We start from the raw sequence: 19,051 nt of genomic DNA on the forward strand, positions 1-19,051 counted from the left end.
TTTAACAAGCATTTTGTTTTTTTCCTTTATTGTATCTGAGTTTATTTTACGCAGCCGCCCGTTTGGCGGAGCAGAAGCTGTTAATGATTTCAAGTGGCACGTTATGAAGCCGTGACACAATGGTAGGTCTGGTTGGAGTGTTTCGGGTGACCTGATGGGACTGTTAATGGAGGGTCTCTGCTCTCTGATTGGCTGCTGCAGGAGGGGGCGGTGATGATCTCATAGGAGAGGAATGTGCTCCTGTAGGTAGTGCGTCCTGTGTTCCCGTCACGGGCGTCTCTGTGGATGATGTCATTTTTGAGAGACCCCGAACCGTAATGTGGGCTGCTGCCAAATCCACAATTAATTATCAATGAATTACTGACAACCACAAACACAGATGCACAATTTTAAACGCTGTTTTCCCATTAGGGAACATGGCTGTTTATCATGCAATGGACATGGGTTAAAAATAGGCTTATTTGTGGTGTTTGCTGCTGTATGTCAAGCATCACGGTGATACTATTTGGTGTTATTGATACCTGGAAATGATCCTAAACACACTTCGGAAACACTGTTGATCTGTGTCAGCAAGTTTTGGATGTTTTTTTTCTATGTTCATTGTCTTCTGTGTTCTAGAATGTAAATATGTATTTTATTTGTATTTTTTTTCCCCAAATAAGTTAGATTAGCTATGATCTAAATCAATGACATTTTAATCCTAAACTGTAAATACCTTTTTAAAAATGTATATTTTTCATTTAAAACAGTAAATGTTGTTTTTTTTTTTTTTTTTTTTTTTTTTTTTGTTTCCTCATTTACTTTTATTTACATTTATATTTATAAATTAAGCATGTATTTTTTTTTTTTTTTGTATAATATTATAATTATATATTGACATTTATATTTTATTTATTCATATTACTAAATAATGAAGGGAAACTTAAAGAAAAATTTAAAATGGGGGGGAAAAAAACTTAGGTTTTGTAATTAACGTTGCATTGTGCAAATTAATAATCTCAAATGGGATGAGCATGTGAATTGAAACTGAAAAAAAAAATACTTTCAATAAAATAAAATAAATTTAATAAAAAATGAAATTTTAATTTTTAAATTAATATTAACATATAATTTATTTATATTGTTAATTAACATATAATTTGTTTATTATTTTTCTCATTTCTTTTTTTTTATTTTCTTATGGCTTAATACATTAAAATAATTAAAATTAAAAATGAGCATTAAAATAAGCAATACATTTTTTTTTTTTTTATATTTATTTTTATTTAAATATTTTCAGTATTTTCTAAACACATAATCAGTGTTTTTTTTTTTTTTATTTTTTTAATAATTTCCCTATTTTTAAATGGAAAAAATTGCATAAAGGTTGTTGTTGTTGTTGTTGTTGTTGTTGTTGTTGTTTTTTTTAAACATTGCATTGTAGACAGCATTGTATGTTCTTGTGAATATGTAAATATGCAGTTTTGTTGCTCAGTTATGATTGTGAGCATGTGAAGGTGAACCATATAAAAATAGAACATTTTACAATTTCAAAAATTTTTAAATGATTGTTTTATTTGTTTATTTATTTATTTAAATATTTCAATATTTTATAAAAATGTATTTTCAATACTTTTTTTTTTTCTTTTCTTTTTTCGTCATTTTATTTATTTTTTTCTAAGTGGAAAAAATACATTAAGTAAAATGGTCTTGGTTGTGTTTTCTTTTTCTTTTTGAGACACTGCATTGTAGACAGCATTGCACATGTTCTCCTGAATATGTAAATATGTAGTTTTCTTGCTTCATTATGATCTAAATTAATGACATTTTAAATGAACGTGAACCGAATAAAATACTTTAAGTAATACGATAATTTTTTTTCATGCATTTACACATCACTAAAGGGACAATAAAAGAAAAGAAAAAAATGAGACATTGCATTGTGCCAGCAGGCCTTGCATGTGTACTCAATCTGAAACTGTAAATATGTAATTGTTTTGCTCAATTATGATCTAAACGAATGACTTTTTCATTCCAAACCATGAGCACGTGTTTGCAGAGAAGGCTGATTATTGCAATCTGTGGAAATGCAGCGGGACTTTACTCTGCTCAGTATTGCAATCCTTGCATTGCTGTGTAAGATCCCGTTTCATGTCGTTCTTGTACGTCAGCACTTTCAGATTAGAGGCCTGACAACCTTAAAACCTGCTATTTGAAGAGAATGAGCGTGATTTAGCAAGTTTTACTACTTTTTCTAGCCTGTTCCATCAGTGCGAAATGATATGTTATAAAGTGCCTATGATGTCATGCTGTTATTATGCCTGGGCATGTCAGCTTCAGACACCGAATCGTCATGATTGATTAATACTGTATATCAAGGAAAGAATCTGCTTGCCTTATCATACGTCTATACATTTAATAATACTATTAGTAATAGAATTATGTTTTTAGGACCATAAAGATGCTTTGCATTGACATTTTCATAACATTAATTATTAGTAATTAGAGTTTGAGGGAGAAATGTGCTTAGCAGTCATGAAAATAGTGCTTGTTTGTTGTCTTTCATATCATTATTATTTTTTTTTTTTTAAACCATGAGCATGTGAATTTAAACTGAATAAAAATAGATAAGTAAATGAATAAATAATAAAAATGTTATATGTTTAATGTTCTTTTTTTCTTAATTTTCTTGACTATGTACAGTATATTAAAGAAGTCTATTTAAAAATAAAAGAAAAATATTAGGGTTTTGTTTACATAAAAAGTTGATTGAAATTATTTGCATAAGAGAAATTTTAGTTTTATTTATGTTAGTATCTATTTATTTTGTTATTTGTTCATTTTTAAGTATTTTTTGTTTATAAATTGGCATTTATTTCGTTTGTATTTTATTGTTTTATTCATTTTTATTTTATTTATTAGTATTTGTTTTGGATTATAAATTAGTATTTGTTTGTGTATACATTAGTGTTTTTATTTATAAAGTACTTTTTTTTTTTTTTTTTTTTTTTTTTTTTTTTAGCATCTTATGTATTATGTTTTATTAAATTAAAATAAATTATTTTATTATTTAAGTTAGTATATATTATACATTTGTGCATTTTATTTATTTGCTTATTTATTTTTATTAATACGTGGATATTTATATTTTATACATTTATTTTTATTCATAAATTTAATATTTTAGGTTAGTATTTTATTTTATAAATTTACACATTTATTTGCTTATTTATTTAGTGTTTATTTATAAATTATTAAAGTAAATTATTAAATTATTAAATTTTATACATCAGCATACTTTATTGTATTTATTTTTATTCATAAATTTGTATTTAAGTTATTTTATAAAAATCGTGACTTTTATTTATTTTCAGTTTATTTGCATACATTATTTTTATTGAATTAGTATTTATATTTTATGCATCTGCGTATTTTGTACGTTTTATTTATAATTTATTTTTTATTTATTTTTATATATTTTGTTGTACATTTTATTTTAATATATTTGCTTATATTATTTATTTGGTTATTTATTTTTATTCAATTATTTATATTTTATACATCACATCTTGCATTTTTTATTTAATTGCTTTTTTCCCTATATTTTTATCTCCCTATTGATCAATTGTTTTTACTGTTTTTCTAGCCAGTTCCGTCAGTGCACTTCTGTGCAAAATATCTTAAAAGCAAGATGAAAAGCAAATGAAAACAAGCGGTTATTATGCTGAGGCTGGTTTTACAGGGTGTTTGAGCCAGTGAATCATGCTGGTTACTACAGTATCTTGATGCATTAATCTTCTCAATGCATCCAACACCGTCACCCAAGTTGGCCAATCACGGCATCTTAAGACAACGATTTATAATGCTTTCCAGAACGCCATAATCATCGTTCGCATGTATAGCATGTTGGACCGCGCTCGTTCCCATCTGTGGCTTGTGACATCATCACCCATGAGGTAATGAGCCGAGCCGCAGGAAATGAGCAATCTTCATTTTAATGGGGATTGATAATGCTTTCGAGTGCAAATTAAGAGCCAAAGTCAAGTCAGGTTCTTGTAGAGGAATCACAGGTGTCTCTGAAAAATGGAGTGTCCGATATGAGCCGCAGACACCGTCCTGAACATAATGAGGCATTTTTCTCCCCCCCGTTGGAATCCAGCGTTTAACAAAGGAAGCTGTCTGCTTTATTTATGGATCTGCTTTAAGAGGCCCGCCAAACAAACGGCTCTCTGTCTCCAAGCGTTCCCCGCGGCAGCGCTGTGATTTAATGCGTTCAACAACATTTAATCATCCTAAAAACGGCTCATCGCAGTGTTTTCACAGTTTCCCAAAGTCCCCGTGTGAGCGTGGATGTGTTTGTCTGGGAGGGTCTCTGTGACTCTTGGCTTCTGTGGAGGAACGGCCAGCGGTCAGACCTTGCATCCACATGATTGCCGTGACAAACCCCTTGGTTGCAGTTTTATTGTAATTAAGTTGTCACTGGATAAATGTGTACGTGAGATTAGGTTTAATTCCTATTAATAACAAGTCATAAAAACGCCTTGTGGATTTTTTTGGGGTCAGCAGAACACATTTGAGACCAAATGATGTATGCTTTAAATGTTGCTTTGGCAATACATTTGCATTCTCTCAGTTCTCTGGTGTCGGATAATGGTTACGTGACGTGCATAATATTTTTTTTTTTAAGGGAGTGTTAACAGATTTTTATTAGAAAACTGTTTTTATAATTTTTTTTTTTTTTGTATTTTATTTTAAATGTAACTTTTAGATTGTCATATTTTTAGTATTTTATCCATTTTTATAAAATTGTTTTAGTTTGTCATTTTTATGAAAGTATTCAATTTTAGGAAGTTTCATTTTAAAACGGTTTATTTTAAACTAATTTTTAAATTATGATTTCATATTTTACATACTATAATTCTATTAATTTCTATATAATTTCTATTAATTATTTATTTCAACCAGCTAATAATTTAATTGTTTTTTTTTTTTTTCAAATAAAATTAAAATTAAATTAAAATTTAGATAAAGATAACACTAAAATGTCAAATTATAATTTTTACATTTTTTTTTTTAATTTAATTTATTTATAAATAAATAAATGTTACATTTATCATATTTTAGCAAGTGTTATCTTTATCTTAATATTCATTTTACTTAATGTTAATATTTAAGAAATTATATATGTGTAATCGTATTAAAATTTTACATTTTATGTTATAGGTGTTATTTTTATCTTTTAATTTGACGTATTTTATTAGATGACACTACAATATGATAACGTAAAAATTTAATTTTATTAAGTAATTTTTATTTTAAGTTATTTTAATTTTTAGAATTTTAATTTTACTTATTTTGATTTATTGTGTGTGTGTTTTTTTTTTTTTTTTTTTTTTTTTTTTTTTTTTTTTTTAATATATATTTGAAAACTATTTTAATCTTTTGTTGGTTGAAAGTTTTACATTACAAATTATTATAATTTTAGTTTTTACTTTATGATTTGATATTTATAGTAAGTGTTCTTTATTTTAAAATTTATTTTAATTTTATTTTTTATTTTTTTTTTTTATTTTTCTTTCCTTTCCCAGTTGTTTTCATCAACTCTCAAACCCCGTGGGGTTCGTGTCCCCCAGTTTGGGAAACCCTGCCCTATAGAAACAACAGCGCTGATAGGAATCAGATCAGTTTAACTAATTGGTGTTGCAACATTTTCCTATTAACAGACACAGAGGTTAAACCTAATGTTTGTCACTTTTTTTTTTTTTTTTTTTTTTTTTTTTTTTTTTTTTTTTTTTGTTTGAAACTTGGCCGAGAATCAAGTTTCTTCCTGTTTACAGCGTCCAGGTGCATCCAGTCCCACATTTGTTTGACTAGTTTCCACTGAAAGATTAGGAAGCAGGATTTCTTCATAGCCTACTATGGGAGACATTTGGTTGTGTAGTAATATTTTGAAATATTATTGCAATTTCAATCTATTCTAGTTCTGAAAGCTGAATTTTCAGCATCATTACTCCAGTCTTCAGTTTCTCATGATCCTTCAAAAATTTGCTGCTCAAGAAACATTTCTGATTGAAAACATTTGGGCTGATTCGTATTTTGTAAATAGAAAGTTCAGAACAACAGCATTTATTTTAAATGGAAATCAGCTTGACTGAAGATGTTTCAATTAATGTGAGATCATCAAAAGTCCCTAGTTTTTTTTTTTTTTTTTTTTTTTTTTTTTTTTTTTGAGAAAACCTCCAGTGTAACTGAAAGCGAACAGCAGCGTCTTTATTTAGTTTCTGTTTGTTGAGGTCCAGTAAATCTGGATCTGCAGCACTTTCTCTTTCATTTGTTTTTTTTCATGTCATCTACAGGAAAACCTGTGTATTTCTGAAAAATGTTTGTTTATCAGGTTTTCGTTTTGGCCTTGATCCACATGAGGAATCCGAACCTCGTGCTATAAGCATGTGAAGATTGATGACAGTCTTTCTTTCAATCCCATTCCTCCATGTTTTCAAAGAGCTTTTAATAAAATTGTTGATCCAAAAATGAAAATTAGCTGAAAATGTACTCAAAATGTATGTAGTTTGTTTGTTCATCAGATTTGGAGAAATGCACCATTACATCACTTACTCACCAATGGATGTGAATGGGTGCCGTTAGAATGAGTCTAAACAGCTGATAAAAATTTCACAAGTAATCCACATCACTCCAGTCCATCAATTAACATCATGTGAAGCCAAAAGATGTTGTGAGAAACAAATCTATTATTAAGAAGTATTTTTTTATTTATTTATTTTTTTTAAACTTTAAGCAGTTGCTTCCTACTAAAATACCATAACCATGCCATAAAAATACAGTAATGTTCATAATCCATAACGCTTCCTCCAGTGAAAAAGTCCATCTTATGTTGTCCTCTCACATTAAAATCCATTTGTTTTGAACTTTTTGTAAATGGTGCTTGACCTGTGCTGATTTCTCCCCTGCTTTTTCACTGGAAGCGTTATGGATGCTCACTTTTTATTTTATTGTAATTTTTTGTTGTTGTTGTTTTTAATTTGTTTTCCTTTAGAGCTTTCTTGCTTTTTTATTTTATTGAGTTTTTATTTTATTTTATTTATTTTTAGGGTTTTATTTTCTTTTAAAGCTTTCTTGCCCTTTTTTTTTTTTTTTTTTTTTTTTTTTTCCTTTTAAAGCTTTCCTACTTTTTATTTTATTTTTTTTCATATTTGCTTTATCTCATTTTGTTTTATTTTCTTTTGAGGCTTTTAAAAAAAAAAAGAAAAAAAAAAATTATTTTGAAGTTTTCTCCCATTTATTTTTTTTTTATTATTATTTATTTATTTTTATTATTATTTTATTTTATTTTATTTTATTTTATTTTATTTTATTTTATTAGACTAGATGACTTTTTCACTGGAGGAAGCGTTATTATTAATTATTTATTTTATCTGAAAGAAATGGTTTGAAGTTAAAAACATCTTAATGATGGATTTGTTTCTTACAAACATGCAGCTTTTGGCTTCACAAGATGTTAATTGATGGACTGGAGTGGTGTGGATTACATGTGGATTATTGTGATGTTTTTATCAGCTGTTTGGACTCTCATTTTGACGGCACCCATTCACTGCAGAGCATCCATTGGTGAGCAAGTGATGCAATGATGCATTTTCCCAAATCTGATGAAGAAACAAACTCATCTACATCTTGGATGATGATCTGAAACCTTAAACTACCACTAAGTAGACGTTCTGCATTCTCTGGAGTTGGAGAAAAGCTGCTGTGCTTTTCCCAAGATCCGTTCAGAGCTTGTAAATCAGACGTTTTATAAGCGTTTTAGTGGGAACACTTGACGGATCCGTTGCGGCTCTTTATGAGCTCTGCTTCGTTTCTTAGTTTTCTTTAACACAATACAGACATACGCAGATGATTTATTGAGGCCTGATGTGGAGTTGACTCTCAATCTCTTCATTTTCTGATTGGTTTGGTTTAAACACCTTGACCGAATCAGTTACGGACTGGTTAAGCTTTCTGTTCTGCACCGTGATCTGTGTCGGGAGGACATGAAGTGTCCAAAGTGTGTGATTACACAGAACAGGTGTGTGTTGGTCACCATCTAATGAAACGTCTCTTTCCTTGGGTGTGTTTTGTACACGGTTCCACTTCACCTGGTGTTTCAGTCGTATCCTGCGGCACAGGTGTGGCTCAGCAGTTTCTGAATGGAGCAGGAAACCCCTATTGAATTACCAGCAGACATAACTTTACAACACAAACACACACCAGTGTTCTCCAAAAACAACCCGCGTCTCTAAGGAACTACCATCATTTGTCAAAAAGGGGCATGTAAATCATACAATAGAGCCTATCGCTTTATCTACAGTAGTATTTCATTAGCAATGAGATCATAAGATCTTGTACGATTAAGGGTCTTGATTATAATTTAGTGTACATAAGTAAAAATGAGAATTAAAAATCAGTAAAAATACTTAAAATCAGTAAAATGATGATAAAACATCTGATTCATTCATGATAAATATATATTAAATGTAATTTGTAATTATTTGATTTCATTATTCAATTTATTTATTTAGAATACTTTGAAATCAGTGCAAATGCACCTATATATGGATTATATATTTTTAAATTAATTATATTATTTATGTAGCATACTTTTTATTTGTTTGAAATCAGAGCAAGTGCAAATATAGGGATATTACTTTTAATTTAATTTTAATTTATTTAGCATGTTTTATGTGTATGGATATTTCATAAAAACGTAATATAAAATAAAAATATATAAACAAAATGGATAAATAAAAAATGCACATTTTGTTTTTTATACTTTTTTTTATCATGTTTTAATTACTTTTTATATTATACTTTTTAAAATTGATTCCATTTTATTTTATTATATTTTATTTTAGTATTTTTTTTTTTTTTAAGCGCTTTTCATTTCATTTCATTTTCTTTTCATTTCATTTCATTTCATTTCATTTCATTTCATTTCATTTCATTTTATTCCCCCCTCCCTTTTTTGTTCAATCTCCCCACCTTTAGAGCTTTCTTGCTTTGTTGTATTTATTTTATTTTTAGGTTGTTGTTGTTGTTGTTGTTGTTGTTGTTGTTGTTGTTGTTGTTGTTGTTGTTATTATTATTATTATTATTATTATTATTATTATTATTATTATTATTATTATTATTTTTATTTTTTTATTTTATTTTAATGTTTTTTTTTAACGTTTTTTTTTTTATTTTTAGGGATGTATTTTCTTTTGAAGCTTTCTTACTATATTATATTTTATTATATTATATTTTATTTTAATGTTTTGTTTTTAGTTTTGTAATGTTGTTTTTTTTTTTTTATTTTTAGGTTTTTATTTATTTATTTATTTATTTATTTATTTATTTATTTATTTATTTATTTATTTATTTTTTGAAGCTTTCTTGCTATTTTATTTTTATTTTATTTTATTTTATTTTATTTTATTTTATTTTATTTTATTTTATTTATTTTTTTTTTTTAGGGATTTATTTTCTTTTGAAGCTTTCTCGTTATTTTATTTTTTTATTTATTTTTTTTTATTTTATTGTTTTTGTTTTTTGTTTTTTGTTTTGGTTTTGTTTATTTTTTTATTTTATTTTATTTTTTAGAGCTTTCTGGCCCAGCCCTAGTTAGCAGAGCCTCCTGTGGTGTTGTAAGTGTTTGGCGATAAGAGGTGGATTGTGTGGAAACCGGTCCTAGCTCGACTCTTCCTCGACTGTTGTTTTTTCGTTTGCTTTGTCTCCATGGAGACTGACACAAGCATTCAACTCTTTTCCTTAATCATTTTCTCTGAATATACAGACGGATGTTGATGAAAGCATGACTGCTGCTTTCATTTTACTCCTTACGAGGCAATCACCTGCTGCTTTTGTTTTAATATTACTCATGTTTTTAGTTTCACTGATACTTACAGGTATGACTATTGTCTGCCGACAGGCACTCGAATAATGCGATACTTACCCAAGCGAGTCTCATGAGATCATGTTTGGAGCGTTTCGTGGAAAAATTAAAGAGGGAGGCCTTTGAAGCGTTAAGATGGTCAACAATAACATTTTTGTTTTGCATTTTGACCATTATTGTCATGGCAAAGCCAAAATTACCTATGCATTTCCCATGTTTTCAGATTTTTAAATTATTGTAATGCAGGGTTTTATTCATAACTATGTGCATTTTTAGTAGAGTAAATACTGCAATTAAAATGCCTTACTGTTTTGTTTTATTTTATTACAAATAAAAAGAAAAATATAGTAAAATAACAAATAAAATAAATTGTTTCATTTTATTGATTACTTACTTCATAGTTTATTCCTTATTTTACTGTTTATTTAGACAAAAATTGCTTTAAATGTATAATTTATTTAAAAAACAATATTTAAATAGTAAAATACAAATAAAATAACTTTTTAGATTTTACTTTTTATATACATATTTTTTTTATTAGAAATTTTTTCTATTCAATTTATTTTATTAAATTATACATCTAATGCATGTTTTTTAAAATTACGAATGCATTTCTCATGTTTGCAGTTTTTAAATTACGGTAACTTTCATTCTATAAAGTAATAAGTACATTTTAATTTCAAAAATCCTTTTTTTTTTTTTTTTTTTTTTTTTTTTTGCTCATTTCACAAAATAGAATAAATTTGTAGCTTTATTTACATTTTTTGCATATAAATTAATTTAAAGCATGCCTTTTAAATAACTGTAATGTACTGTTTATTCAGAACTGCATAAATTTAGTTTAGTACGGTAAATACCACCATAAGACCATGTTTTACTGTTTGTTTTGTTTTGTTTTTTATAAGGTAAAATAAAAAGTAAATTATAATAACAAATGTATAATGTAGCTTTTTTGCTTTTTACATGACAATAAAATTGTAGCTTTATTTAATATTTTTTTTGCATATAAATTATGAATTGAAAGCATGCTTTTTTTAAAAATTCAGAACAGCATAAATTTAATGCTTTACTTATGCTTTACTGTTTTTTTTATTTATTTATTTTTAATTTTAAAAAAGTAAAATAAAATTATTATTATAATAATAAATATATATACATTTATTAGTTGTTGTTGTTGTTGTTATTATTATTATTATTATTATTATTATTATTATTATTATTATTATTATTATTATTATTATTATTATTATTATTATTATTATTATTAATTTATATTTTTTTTTAAATAAAATTTAAATTTGGTTAATCTAAAGATTTTTAAAAAAATATAAAATATGTATATAGCATCCCAAAATAGACTTTGTTTGTCTTTATGCAAACATTTCCAGGTTTTGTGTTTGGGGTGTAATTTGACATGGACAGGTTTTGTGCGATTCATCCTCTCCTCAGATCAACTTAAGACAGATTTTCTTTCTCTTTCTGGCCAGTTTTCTCTTTCCCAAGCCTCTCATAACGTTGCGGGATCCGAGCTGTAATGTGGATCCTGTGTGACGGCGGTACGGGTGGAGTCTCCAGCGTTGCCTCAAACGCATTTCCAGATGGGCTTCTTGCACGTGTGCCCGCTGTCAGACGGCCAGACTTGACTTTGACAGCTTCAACTCATCTCGCTTCTTTTGAAAAATCTCAATGAACCATAAATCTCCCTGTGTTCTTTGTTGAATCTGATTGTCATATTTGCTGCTGGAAAATAATTTAAGGCTTTTCCAAGATGTCTCCTTTATCTTTGTGAACGCTGCTCTGCGGGAAGGCCTCGACTAACAAGGTCCCTCAGGCTGATATGTCTTGTTTTAACTGTTGATAAGTGAGTGGAAAAGACCTCGGGTTCAGCTTCCGTCTGTATTTATAGCCAGATCAGAGGGTTTGTGGGTGAAGCTGTGCGTCTCTGGTGTAATGGTTGGTTGGGTTCAGGAGACCCGCCCTGAGGAAATCTGCTGCCTCTTTTTCTCACCTAATCTCATGAAAGCAGAGCCACGGGAGACTTGCCAGCCCGAGGAAGGAATGAAATAATGGAGCAGTGATTTACTGAAGGTTACGGCTGTGCGAAACTCTTTTTAGCCTCTTTGTTTTCACGTTTCGTGTGGTGTGCCGCAGGGTTACGTCCTCACCCTCTTAAGTTTGGCATTCAGAATGAGGAAGACTACCCTGTGTTCTTGTTTTAATTGTTTCTCATGGTCACATTTCAGCCCACAAATCTACAGATCATGACATTATTATTTTTGTCTAGTTTAGTTAGCTTGATCAATAACAGCAGCTTCAGTTAACTTCAGTCTTTTAACAGTAGCTGCTTTTAAGCTTCAGCTCTTGTTACTTGCATGAAAATCCAAATCTTTTTTTACTAACCCTTCCAAGCCTATCAACCTTTATATCAGGTTGTATAGATTGTAGTGGTGTGACTCAGGCCGTTTATGGCCTGTTATGAATGCAGTTGTTTGATTAAACACACAGGTAATTTGATTCTCCGTGTAGAGAATCTGATTTGCTCCTAGGATCACGTCATGTTTGGTGACAGTGGCTCCGGTAACGGCTCCAGCTCCAGCTGCACATCATGCTGCTTCACTTTCATAAGCGTCTGTTGATTTTTTTCTCGAGGCTGGTTCCCAAGGAGATCTCAATAATAAAACTCATGACTTTTCTAACCTTTGCTGAGTCAGTCCGGACCCATGCTAATGCTTCACACTTTCCAAATGCATCCAAGAGGCATTTGAGCAGGAAGGTTGCTTAAGATTGCTTCTTGCTGCTCCCTGTTTCAGGAGCATTATCATGTCATGTGTTTAGGGACAGTCTGTGTAATCTTGGTTTCAACTGTTACTTGTTTTCTTGGTAACACACTTTCTCTTCTTGTATGTGATGCGTATGTGCTTTATTTTAATTATCAGTATAAAGAGAGAGCACCATATTTAAAAAAAAAAAAAAAAAAAAAAAAAAAAAAAAAAAAAAAAAAAGGTAAAATCTAAAATATATATCAAAATATGTATTATTATAATTATAATTATTCTTATTATTTAAACTGTATTATATTAATTTGATTTTTTTATTTTAAATTTTACAAATTTATATTCACATTTGCTTGATTTTATATATATGTATATGTATATATGTGTATATATATATATATATATATGTGTGTATATATGTATGTATATGTGTGTGTGTATATATGTATATTAGATTATATTATTTAATTTTTTTTTATAATTTTTTTTTTATACATCAAGTTTGTTTATATTAAATATTTTAGATTTTCTTATTTAAATTTCTCTATACATGTTTTTTTTAATATATTATATATTTATATTTATATTTTTATTTTATATTTATATATTTTTGTTTTAATATATAATATTTTTTATGCTATTCAAATATACAATAACAATATTGAAATTAATTATATTTACCTTTTGCTCATTTAATTTTTTGTCCAAATATATTTCTTGTTTTTTTTTTTTTTTTTTTTTTTTTTTTTTTTTTTGTCCTGTAGCGCTCTATATTTTCACGGTTTGTCCTAGTGCTGTAAGTGCTCTGATAGTACTGACTCATGTCAGGGCGTAGCGTATTGATGATCAGGTTGTGTATTCTCATAATTGGATTATGTCAGTGTTTGGACAATGTTTTGGACACCTTCGTGATCGGGGCCGTTATCCATCTGTTTGGATTTGTCCTCATTGGATTCATCCGGTTGGAATGAGTGTTTCTGAGACTGATGGAATTGTAGGATCAACTAACAAATCGTCAAATGTGTTGGTGTGTTTCCAAGCACTCGGCTCAAGATTTTTTTTTTAAAGTGAGCATCTCAGATATCCTGTCATGTAGGAAATACTTGTAGTATTATTGAGTATGTGTCTTTCGAAGCTTGTTCAGGCTGGATTTTCCTTGGGACTTCCCTGTGTTTTATTGCTTCTCCTCAAATGACCTCCTTAAACAATGACTGGCCCTGGATGACCTTCTGCTTGCTCATGCTGCTTTTTGGCTTCATTTTTGGAGGGGAACAAATATTTACATGATTCAATAATATTTAAATGATAAATATACACATCATAAATGGATTAAAAATATTTATGCATTCTTTTAAATACTTCATAAATTATTTATTAAGATAATGATTACAATACAACCGTCAGCTTCAATTGTCATTTTTAATATATTATAATATATTTTAATATATTTTTATATATTAATTTTTTTTTTTTTTTTTTTTTACTTGATTTATATATTTTTAAAATATATATAAATATATAATATGGGTGTTTATAAAAATATTTTAAATATTATATAAATATTTAAAAATGTATTATAAATATTTAAAAAAATTGTAATTGGTACACAAATTTCATTTATTTGATTTATTTGCTTATGTATTTTTAAGTAATAAAAAATGTAACTAATAATATGAATGTATTTAAAAATGATGCATCCTTTTAATATGTAAATAAATAAATAAATGAGAAATGTATTAAAATTTGTATATATAAATTACTATTTGAAAATGTGTATATTTATTTACTTGTTTTATTGATATTTAAAAAATGTATATAAATATAAAATATGAATGTTTTTAAAAATGCATTCTTTTAAAACATGTATAAATAAATAAATAAATTGATTTTATTAGTTATTACATATAAATTAATGTTATATTTATCTGTATTTGCTTACCCGTTAATGATGTTTATAAATATATAATATGAGTGTATTTATAATTGGTTTTTAAGTGGATTATATAAAATATATAAAATGTCAATAACATGTATATAATATTCTAAATGTATAATTTATTAATTTATGTATTTTATTTACATATGGTATAATGTATTTAAAGTGATGCATAAATATTTTTATAAATAAATAAATAAATATAATTTACTGTAATATCCAAATAATTTTTACTTGATCAAGATTTGATATCATAATTTGGTCTGTAACCTGGTCAAAGCTGTAGTTTTACATTTCACGCGATGAACAGCATTTAAACCCTGTGTTTGCGCTCTGTTGTATGTTTGTGTTTTTAGCAACTTCCCAAAACTTTCTGTGGCTCATCTATAATTCATGAATCGTTTGATTGAGCTCCTGCTGTCATGGTAACCTTCATTCTGCTGTTCTCTGAGTGCACTCAGTCGGCAGCACTGTTTGTTGTTGTTGTTGTTGTATTGTTAGGCCGTCCGGTGGTGAAGGGGCTCCTTATGGAGATCCCATTAAACGGGAACCTCGTGAAGGCGGGATGGGACGGAGGGGGTCAGTGCTAATGAATTATGCTCAGTCTAGAGATGCACTGAAGGCCTGTCTGGCACTGAGCTTGTTTCCAGCTTCACAAGCGCTGCCAGAACATTCCAGCGTCTGCCTCGTCGTACCAGCGGCGGCATCACACTGATCCGTAGAGTTTAGATTGGTCACTGGGTCAGTCCCGATTTCATGCATATGCACTATACAGACTGTCAATCTGTCGAATTTGTGTTATATACATGCACTCTCAGAAAAAGGTCACTGGGGCCAATACCTTTTTAAAAAGTATGCTTTTGTAAGTACTATGTACTAATATGTAAACTTTAGGTATGGATTTGTACCTTTTTAAGGTACTTTTAAAAATAAATAAATGTTTGTGAGTGCTTTAATAGTTATAATATTTTTTATGAATAAACAAATCTATGATTTGTATATCTATATATTGTGTACATAATATAGTGTGTCTGTATTTGATATTTTATATAAAACATTGATATTTATTTTTATTAATTTAAAGTAATTTTAGAGTAAATGTCTATTTATGATATTTTATGATTATTTTGAATTTCTTTTATTACATATTTAGTTTTTAAATAAATAAGCTATAAATACAAATTTACTTATTTTTATGAATTTCATAAATGTTGGTATTACATGTGTATTTTAGATTAATTTATTTTATAAACAATCAAACAAACTCTAAATGTATAAACCACTAAATGTTTTATATTTATGAATTTTACAAATATTGGTATTGCATGAATTTTTACAAATTAAATATGTAATCAAAGTGTATTTTAAAAATACTGAGATTTATTTTCATTAAATTTTAAAATTAATGCTTTTAGGGAAAAATATAAAATGTATGTCTATTTATTTAATATTTTATGATTTATATATTTTTTTACTCATGTTTTATTAATTTGACAAATATTGATATAAAATATTTATAAACAATTTATAAACAATCAAACAATAAATAAATATGTAAAGCACATTTTAAATGGACTTTTTTTCAGCTTTATATTTATGATTTTTTTTTTTTTAACTGTTGTTTTTAGATACTATTGATTTTTAATTATAATACATATTAATAATAAAATATAATTAAATAATAATCATTAATTGATTTCAGTGATAATTTAATGATAATTAAAAACAATAATAATTATTTTAGATAATTTATACTTTTTTTTTTTTTATTATTATTATTATTATTATTATTATTATTATTAAAAAAAAGCTTGAATGTCTAACTGTATTAGTCAAGCGAGTTGTTGTTGTTGTGTTGTTTTTTTTGTTTTTTTTTTCTCATGTCACATTTGCGCTTGATCTTTGGCCATGTGTTAAAGTTCAACTTCGTTCCTGATGTTTGCAGTAGCGGACTGATAGTGTGAGCACCGAGGGAGCATTCAATCGGTCGGTCGGACAAACAAACGGCCTGTGGTTCATGAAAGAATGCAAGATTTTGTTCTGCACAGGCTCATTGTGACCGTGTGATGATTTCTGTGGTGTTAACAATCACCAGCTGCGATTTCTGCTGCGAACATTTGCTTTGTCTGAAACAGGCTCATTTCATGCAGTTTTATCTTCTGAGTGCTCGTTTACCAGAACCGAGCGCAGACCTTCATCTTAATTATCCATTTTCTTCAGGAACAAGTGTGCAAGATATGTGATTCCTTTTTTAATAAAGTTTTATTACCTGAGTTAGCCAGAATTGTCAGGGATTGGTTTGTAATGTTGATCAATGAATGTGTGTTTTGTGCGGCACGTTATGGATCAAATGCTGAGTCATTTACAAACACCATACTACACCCCATTTATCTGTTTGTTAGTCTAGACAGTGTTTACTGTTACTGTTGCTCACGATACACACTTATACAAGATGTGCATTGTTCCCGTCACATTTACATTAACTATGTTTATATCATTTGTAGTGCTTTCTAACAACTTTATTGCTATATTTTATTTTAGCCTAGTTTTTAGTTTCGTTTAGTTTAGTTCACACGCGTTTACTAATATAAAAAACATTTATCTAAAATGGAAGTGTACACAGTTTTTTTTTTTTTTTATTTTATAAATATTTTTAAAATGTGAGTACATAAACTATTTTAAAATATGCATTTAAATATATATTTATACATTTTATTTTATTCCATTTTATTTAATTTGTGTTCACACACATTTAATAATATAATTAAAATTTATTTAAAGTATTATATATTTTATAAATACTTTTAAAATGTTAGTATATACATACACAATTTTTAAATATTAAATAAATGTAATATATATCTTATTTCATTACTTATTTGGTTAATTTATTTTTTTAAATATTATTAAATATTTTATTTTATATTTTTGTTGATACACATTTACTAATATAATTAACATTTATTTAAAATTGAATTGTATTAATTAAAAAAGTGATTTTATTATATGTACTTTTTTTTTTTAATGTTTTAAAAATGTTAGTATATGTACACTATTTAAAAATATTATTAAATAAATATACATTTAAATATATTTATCAATTTTATTTCATTACTTTGTTTTATTTTATTTTTTTTAAATATTTTATTTTGTTTTTGTTCACACACATTTCTTAATATAATTAAGATTTATTTAAAATGGAAGTGTATAAATTAGATTTATTATATTTTATAAATATTTTTTGTGTGTGTGTGTGTATATACATACACAATTTTAAAATATTATTAAATAAATGTAAATTTAAATATATATTTATCCATTTAATTTTTGTATGTTTTATGCATCATCTATCATTTATTTATTTATTTATTTTTTTTTTTATATTTGCTTATTTAATCTCTCCGTATTTACGTTATTTGAAAATTTTCAGTACTTATTTGCTTGTTTATTCACTTCTACATTCAGGTTTTTGAGTTTGTATTCATTTATTTTTGTGAAATCTTCATTAAATCTCCTTTTTGTCCCCCGAACAGACAGCAAAGCGATTGTGGATGGGAACCTGAAGTTGATCCTGGGTCTGGTGTGGACGCTCATTCTGCATTACTCCATCTCTATGCCCGTCTGGGAGGATGAAGATGACGACGAAGCCAAGAAACAGACGCCTAAGCAGAGATTGCTCGGCTGGATCCAGAACAAAGTGCCCGACCTTCCCATCACCAACTTCAATCAGGACTGGAGGAACGGCCGGGCGCTGGGCGCTCTGGTGGACAGCTGCGCTCCAGGTGAGCTCAACTCCATCACTAGAAAGGTGTTAGTATGAAAAGCGTTTCATTCCTGCTGTTCAGCTGTTGTTGTTGTTGTGTTTATTGGACAGCTGTGCGTGTTTGTCTAGATACAGTGAATCGGTCGTAAAACACAGCTGTGGATGAGTGCTGAACTGCGTGTGTAAAGCACTTCTGTTGTCTTAAAACATTAATATTTCCTAATATTTGTAATCAGTTGGTGTGGACGACCTTTTTAGTGCTTGTTTTCTCATTTTATGATCATTAGACAATTGCATCATTAGTGGACTGAAAATGAACTTTCAGTTTAGTCTTTTAGTCGATGCCGTTTCCAGATAATGCGCGAATAGTTTATTTCCTGTCATTATTTTTTCATTACTTTTATTAATTATTTATAATTTTTATAATTTATGTATTACTGCTTTATATAGTTTCATTTTAATAAAAAATGTATTTATTTATTAATAATTTCTGTAGTTGTTTGCTTGTTGTTTTATTTATTTTTATAGTGCATAAGTTCTATATAATTTGTAATTTTATGAATGCATATTTATATTTTGATAATTGCATTAATTTTGTTTACATCTGTAATTGTTTGCTTGTTTATTTTATTTATATATATTTTTATAGTTCATAACTTTTATATGTAATATAT

The 19,051-nt window shown here is 27.7% G+C and overlaps 1 protein-coding gene across 2 annotated transcripts in view; it reads left to right on the forward strand.

The window, feature by feature from the left end:
• LOC127172805 (filamin-B) overlaps positions 1-19,051 on the forward strand; it is a 108,401-nt gene that overhangs the window by 22,915 nt on the left and 66,435 nt on the right. For both annotated transcript variants that reach the window (XM_051122210.1, XM_051122211.1), the window contains exon 2: positions 18,148-18,396. In XM_051122210.1, coding sequence (XP_050978167.1) covers positions 18,148-18,396 — 249 coding nt within the window. The remainder of the gene's footprint in view (positions 1-18,147; positions 18,397-19,051) is intronic.

The sequence above is a fragment of the Labeo rohita genome, chromosome 11, assembly GCF_022985175.1.
Source record: "Labeo rohita strain BAU-BD-2019 chromosome 11, IGBB_LRoh.1.0, whole genome shotgun sequence".
In the NCBI taxonomy this organism is placed as follows: Eukaryota; Metazoa; Chordata; class Actinopteri; order Cypriniformes; family Cyprinidae; genus Labeo; species Labeo rohita.